General features: G+C 44.9%; 2 protein-coding genes across 2 annotated transcripts in view; one reads left to right on the forward strand and one right to left on the reverse strand.

The window, feature by feature from the left end:
• lto1 (LTO1 maturation factor of ABCE1) overlaps window positions 1-7,628 on the reverse strand; it is a 110,802-nt gene that overhangs the window by 85,085 nt on the left and 18,089 nt on the right. The window lies entirely within an intron of this gene.
• Window positions 3,885-5,578, forward strand: fgf3 (fibroblast growth factor 3). Its single transcript, XM_037697647.1, has 3 exons — window positions 3,885-4,134; window positions 4,787-4,890; window positions 5,210-5,578. Exons 1-3 carry the CDS (start codon window positions 3,885-3,887, stop codon window positions 5,576-5,578), a joined length of 723 nt encoding a protein of 240 aa, XP_037553575.1.

Genomic DNA, 7,628 nt, shown 5'->3' on the forward strand with positions numbered 1-7,628 from the left:
GACCTGACTGAAAAATGTTGGATTTTATACCTGGATTATTGAGCATGGACTTTGTTGTCATCAAGAACAGTTCCCAGATATTTATATTGATGCACCACCTCAACAGCCTCACCGTTAATGATCACAGGACTGAACTGAAGTTGCCGAGTCTGTAGCCTCGTATGTTTTGGAACATTTTGAAGACTCTCTTGCAAGTGGTTTGCTAGCCAGTTGCCTAGAGTCTCAGTCCAGTGAGATATTAACACAACATAAACCAAAATGTGAAAACAAATGCATTTGTAATGTTTGAACTTCGACTGGTTATCAATTTGAGTTCATGTTGTCTTCAGTTTGACAGGGTCAGAAAGTTTCTCCTGCCGTGTGGGTCAAATCTGTGCATAAACTATCTGAATGATAATCACAGCAGGAGACAACAGTTTAAGAAGCTGCTGAAATAAGCACAATTGTGTGGTCATTACATGGTCAAAATTTAATTTAGTTTACAGCATGTTGCATGTTTACAGCTCTCGAACGCATCCGTACATAAACGTGTAACCTTGTAAAGCACACAATCAAAGTTGGAAGAGTTTGTTCCCCAACACAAGCTCAGCTGAACAAGAAACATACATTTAGCATTTGAAGGGTTCTCCGTGCAAAACAGAGAAAGATAACTGGTTGATTTGTTCTCTGCTCTAGTCTGTAGCCTTCAAACTCAGACCACATACACTTTTTTGTTTGTTTGCTTTGCTTTTCATTTTTCACCTTCTGTTAGTTTACAATTTATCTTTGAATACCACAGATAGCTATAACATATAGAAGCATCTTGCACTTTTCCTCAAAGCTCTCAACACAGGAACCGAACAAAGCACATCTGGTCAGCGTTTCCTGTGGTTAGCAGTGGTTAGGCCACCCTTCAAACTGGACGGCGACCTCACATCACTCTCTACAACCTATATAACCCATTAAACTGGACCTCAGGTAATTAATGTTCTGTTCCTGGGACACTCCTGTGCTCTCATATTGAACTTTCTTATTTTACAAAAATGAAGCTTTAGCTCCATTAATCAGTCTGCTTATTTTAAATTTGTGTTTTTTGCTGCTTTTGTCTTTGTAGGCCTGCCGTCTCACCACCCCGACCGGTAAGACAGACAGGTGTCCATCCTGGTTCTGGTTCTGGTTCTGTTGGATGTCTCTCTCTATAGAACAGAAGTTCTTCTCCCCTGCTGTCGTCATCCTGCACATAATCACAATTAAGGATTAAATTGAAGATACGTTTTGATTCAATCCACTGGTTTTCCATGCTGCGGCCCTTATTATCATCATGCACGATCTGCTAAGGCTGCTAACAGTACCATGGTGCCAACTGGACCATGGTGATAACCTCACTGTCATCAGAACCACTCTGCCAATAGGCCCCTACTGCAGTAGATTTATTTCTTTTTCACTTTTGGCACCTTGTTTCTGTGATTTTGTTGCATGTTTTGAATAAATCCTAGTTTATGTTAGTTTAGTTTATGTTAGTGCTCACATTAAACGTGTAAATTATAGCCGAACAGAACCTATGAGAACCGTGCTGTTGTAGTTCAGTGTATTGTTCTGCACTGTTAGTCACTGGCATACATATGAGATGTTTTAGCGTACAGTCTGGCATTCATTTAGTGTATATCTTAGTTCACATCTCAGATCCTTATTTACTGTTTCTTTATACACTTTATATTTTTGCTATTGTTGGATGTAACTGGGACCCTACACAGTTTCGTTCCACTACATGTACCACTTGTGGAGTGAATGACAATAAAGAATCTCTTAGCTTGACAACTGTTTTACAAACTGACATTTTCAGAAACACAGACTGGGCTGAACTGTAATGAACTGGTTTGGAACGATTCAGCTGAATTGGATTTCGTTAGATTTAAGTTTGACTCCAGCATGATGACCTGTGGTGACTTCTCATGCTGTATAAATCTCATTATGCTGAACAGAAAAAAACAAAACCTCCGGGTCTCTTTAACGTCTGGCTGCAGGTTCCTTTCAGAGCAGCTCTGTCTTTTAATTATTTCCTGTCAGGTTTAACCCCCCCCCCCCCCCTCCCCCCATGTATTTCAATATTTCAGACTCTTGAGAGCCACAAACAGCATTCTATGATTTTATCCGATCGTGTTAATAGCCCACGGGCCTGTCAAAACTGGAAAAGAAAATCTCGTTTTGAATCGACACGCTTGAGAAAACACGAACTTAAATTTAAAAAAAATCTGGGCTGTGTTTTAAGGAGTTATAACAGAAGGGGGTTGATGACTTGAACTGCACCTGGACCCAAGATGTGAGGCCTAAAACTTCATTTTAGCCTTTTTCTTTTTTTAAGAACTATTTATTGCACATTCTGCTGCTGTGAAAAGGAAGATGTTCATGTGAGCACTGGCTTCACAAATTGAGAACCTTTGCCCTGCTTATTGCTGGGATGCTTTGTGGGCGGCATGGAGGGGAGCATAATTAAAATAGTTTCTGAGAGAAACAGCACACCACATCTGAGGTTCCACCCTCTTCCAACATTTGACCACATCAAGAGGATCTCGCTTAGAAACGGCCACCAGAACAACCACTGATACACACGGCCCGGCTGATGTTTTGGTGTGTTGTCTGACTCGTGAAGGGGTTTCAGGAGGCACGATGCACATTTGTAATTAAAACGAGGCTGCATTTCTTTCTTTCTTTTTTTTTTTTTGATCATCGAGGTAAATTAAGTGACACGGGCAGCTCTCTGGGTGATGTATGGGAGGGGAAGACAAATTAACCATCTACTCTCTGGGGGATTCTCAGTGGAGGCCTTCATAACAGCAGTGGAGCAGCGCCAAAGGGCAGAGAGATTTGTAGATGATGGTGCTAATTACCAGAATGCAAACCATAATGTGACCAAGATGGAAGCAATTTAAGCAGTAGTCATTTAGCCTGCTGCTCTTCCGCCCACCGGCTGCTGCCGAGCCAGAGCCGGGGCATTAGGATGGGAAAAGTCTGGGACAACTTGTTGGTGAAGGCTAAAGAATAACGCTCAGGAGCGAGGCTCTACGAAGACAACCCCGTGACACGATATTAATTAGTCTTAAATCAAATGATACAAGTCAAAGGTGATGGGTCAGAAGGAGGCTGTAAAGACTTGAGAGATGTCCAACCTGCAGATCTTCTTCACTTCTAGATCTCTGCTGCCAGATGCTGTAGATAAATTAAATTATAATTGCGAGCTCAGCCTATAGAGTTTAATGTGCACGCTTGAGAAATGATGAGGATGTCTAAAAACTCCTAACTTGCAGTGTGTGTGGGAAAAAAGTGGGAAGGCCCAGTGTAGGTGTAAGAATTCAAGTGTCTGCAGCTTGTTTCTTCTTCTTTCTTTAAAGATGAAGCAGCAGACTTGCTCCTCACCTGCTGCGGTGGCTCAGCCTGTATAATTTGGGATGTCTAATTGCTCTTTTAGGATATTTCAGCAGAGGAGTTTGGAGGGGAGAGCTGCTCAGCGCTGCGCTACCATGTAATTTTATCCACGCCGCTGTCTCTCACCTCACACAGGGCTCATACCTTCTGCCTCCCCTCTCCTTTGTATCAATTGGTCGAAGTTCAGCCTATTGTCGCCACGAGCTTCTTTTATATCTGCGCTCGGTCAGAGGCGAGGCTCTCAGTCAGCTCCACGGGAGGGCTTTCCGCCGGGGCGAGGAGGATCCCAGTTTAGGAGGAGCGGAGGGTGGGGGGGCCCGGCTGGGCTGTGCTGTCAGAGTTGCCTCTCGGTCTCGGATGCGTGCAGCTGGAGGGGGACCGGAGCTCTCCAGCGTTATAGGGGCCCCCGGACACCTTTGGATGGGACTGGACGGGAGTCGTCGGTTTTTTCGCCACACGCGCCCCTCTCCGACCATGCCACGATGCTGATGATTCCTCTGCTGCTGCTGCTCAGCCTGCTGGATCCCGTGCGCCCCCGGGCCCGCTGCGCGCCGGGCCAGAGCCAAGCCTGTGACCCCCGGCAGCGGAGGGACGCCGGGGGCCGCGGCGGCGTGTACGAGCACCTCGGAGGAGCGCCGAGGCGCAGGAAGCTCTACTGCGCCACCAAATACCATCTGCAGATCCACGCCAATGGGAAAATAGACGGTTCACTGGAGGAGAACAACCCGCTCAGTGAGTACTTTATACTTTTTACTCTCTATAAATAACAACAATTACAATAAATAAACACCAGAGACGGTTAATGTGTTTTCACGGCGCCGGGTTTTGGTTCTTATGTGCGCGCTCTTTATTATCACAGCTGATGTGATTAATTTAAGGGGAAGTTTCGGGGGCCACTTGGAGGGGGGGTCCTGTTCCCGTGTGTGAAATCATGTCAGCGCAAAAGCTGCAGGTTAATCTCCAGAACCCCACACACACACACACACACACAAAACAAGAAGCATTAACATCCAGGCGCGACAAAAGGCGCTGTCTTTGGCGGATGTGTTTATCTAATCAGAGGCTGTTAGGAGCCTCTTCACCGCTCAATGAGCCAATCAATGCGCTGATTAAAGGGCCCAATAAACACTGAACGGGCCCCCGCTAAGCACCCAGGGAACCCTTTAATTCACTTTACGACTTAAACATATTTACTTATTGCACAGATTTTTTGTGTGTGTTATCAGCAGATGTGTTTAATTTTGTCTGCCGTGCTTTTGAGGTAAATTTCTCTTTGAAACTGTTGAATAAACACAGTGAGATGTGTTGAGAATAAATTAGAGCACATTTAAAATAATCTTATAATAGGCTGCTGATGTTTTATTTACCTGTTTCTCTGTTGCAGGCATCATGGAAATCACGGCAGTGGACGTGGGTGTCGTGGCCATTAAAGGACTTTTCTCAGGCAGATATCTGGCCATGAACGATAAAGGAAGGCTGTACGCCTCGGTCAGTGTGACATCATTTACCTGCCAGCTCTGCAACGTGTCAAAGAATAGAAAAATATGACTCAGATTTTATAGATATCATCATTCATTCAACCTTTATTTATACAGGTTAATCCCATTGAGCCTCAGGGACTCATTTATAAGACAGTCAATGTCAGATATGCACAACTGAGTTAAAAAAATTCAGATCATACACCTCACCTTCAGTGCTCCTTATCTCAGCATCCATTCAAAAAGTCTTTAACCAGTTAAAGATGAGTTTTTATCAATGTTCACATTAAGTTGACAAACGTGGTTTACTTTTTCTCTTCTTGTTTCAGGAAGCGTTCAATAAAGAGTGTGAGTTTGTGGAGCGCATCCACGAGTTGGGGTACAACACCTATGCATCCCGCCACCACTCCACAGAGCAGCCGCTGCCCCCGGGAGGAGGCGGAGGAGGTGGCAGCAACAAGCGCCGGGCCAGCATCAAGAAGCAGTGGTATGTTTCCATCAATGGCAAAGGGAGGCCGCGGCGAGGCTTCAAAACCCGAAGCACGGACAAAGCCTCGCTCTTTTTACCTCGGGTGCTGGGCAACAAGGACCACGAGATGGTGCGAAGGCTGAGGGACAGTCAAGGTGCGCACCGCCACACGCATAACCAAGGTGAGCGGCGGAGACGTCGGCACCATGCCCGGAAAGGCCGGGGCTGACAGTCGGAGGGCTCTCAGAGACGATCTGACCTCCAGTGTCTCGCCTTCAAATGGATCGTTGACCTCAGCAAGCTGCAGCTTGACTGCGATGGAGATGGAGGATTTGGGGGAAACGGCTCCTGCACTCTGGATTAGTGGAAGTTTTTGTTCATGCACAGAGAAAGAGACAACGCTGCCTAAAGAAAATCCAAACTCCAAGGCCTCCCAAAACATTTGGGGCTGCAAAGGCCTTCATGAAGTCCTCCACTTTCAGGAGGCTTTGACTCTCCACTGCTGTTTAGTCCTCTACGAACTGATGTCCGAGTTCTTCCGAATGCTTCTGTCTTGTAAACAAATGTATTACGATAACTGAGAGTATCCATCACGTGTTGTAAAAACAAATCTTTTAACATCTACTCCAAGTGAACGGCTTCGGAACGAGCTTCTGCTTTCCCCGAACGTATCGGCCTGAACGCCCGTCCCACGCAACTAATACTCAGTCATGCTGAAGTGCTGTCGAAGAACACGATGGATAACGAAGAGAGAACTTTACTCGGAGAAGCACTTTTTATTTTTTTACGTCAAGATTCATGTAAGGAAGCGTTCTAGAAACCAGAGAGAGGAGCTGCTGTCTGCTCCTGTCTCACAATGTGATAGTCTACTGTCTGTACACTCAGAGAGCGATACTGTGTTTATTTTACTAGTGATACGAATATTTATTTGGTGTGTGAGTTGTAACTTATTGATAAGTCTGTTTCTGCATTTTACCAATTGTTGTTTCATAGTTTCACTCACTGCCTGTGGTTCCAACATAAACACCATGGTATTTACCTTAAAAAAAACACGTCTGATTTATTCTTTTTGTTTCTAAAATCTTTTGTCCTCAGTCGAAGCAGTTTGTCACAGACAAGGTTTTCATCTAAATCAGTGTTTGAGCTGTATGTGTGGGAAACACTTTGGTTCATTCAGCTCTCAGATCGCTGCGTCACAAAAAAAAGGCACAATAGGATATTTGGTTTCTGATGGAAAGTGTAAAACCACAAACACGGTTTCTCTCAGCTTCTTCCATTTAGAGTCCCGGTCCCAAAACTACAGCACACGTCACAAAACTTCAATAAAACAACCACGTTTTTTTGTTTTACCCTCCCGACATCTCTCTCTCCTTGCTGCAGCTTATTTCCTGAAGTAGCCACCTGTTGTCGCAACATGGCCGAGCAGAAACCGCAGGGATGGCCATCAATGAGAAACTCACCACCAAGCAGCGGCGTGGCTCGTTTGGAAGTTCAGGTTTTGCCCTGCCTTGTTCCCATCTATAGGCAGTGGCGTATAAAGCCTTGTCATTCTATACCTGCAGGCAGGGGAGGCTTCCTGGTCCGGACAAAGGCTCTTCCCAGGGGGGGCCTGGGAAGCGATGCTGCCTGAGACTTTTAAAGCTTCTTTTTTGAAACGCCGACCAAAAGCTGCGGCCGATAAACAAGGCTGGCCCTCCTGAAAGCAGAAACTGTGTCATACAAAGTGTAACACCTTGCAGAGGCTTGTTATGAATGCCGGACTCTAATATTACTCACCAGGAATGCAGGACTTGAGAGAGGTTAGGGCCTTTTGTGGCCTCTGTCCGAAACTCGCCTGCTTTATTTAACAGCGTTTTATCTTCTGAATCTCCTCCTGCCTTTCTTTTTATCGCCTAAACTGCTGGAGCTGCACAGCTTTAACGGCTAAGTAGTCAATAAAATGACACTCGTCTGTAATATTGTGAATGTAGTCTCCTTGTGAAGCATTTTCACATAAATTGCATAATAGGTGAACAATTCTAAGCCCATTGTTGGGAGAAGAAAACATGAAGGCTCTCTTTCATCACAGTCTCAATGAGCGGGGAGTCATTGGGACGTGTTTTCACCCTTTGAGGTGGGCAGCATGTGTGCTTTCAGGCCATTTAGGTCAGATAAAATCCTTTTTGTCTGACTGAGCTGGCAGGTCATTCATGCTAAAGTTAACATTTAATTATAAATAATGTAAAAAAAAATGTTTGAATTTAAAATTAATTATATTCCTGGGCTTATTAAAGAATTAT

The sequence above is a fragment of the Nematolebias whitei genome, chromosome 2, assembly GCF_014905685.2.
Source record: "Nematolebias whitei isolate Nwh7 chromosome 2, NemWhi1, whole genome shotgun sequence".
In the NCBI taxonomy this organism is placed as follows: domain Eukaryota; kingdom Metazoa; phylum Chordata; class Actinopteri; order Cyprinodontiformes; family Rivulidae; genus Nematolebias; species Nematolebias whitei.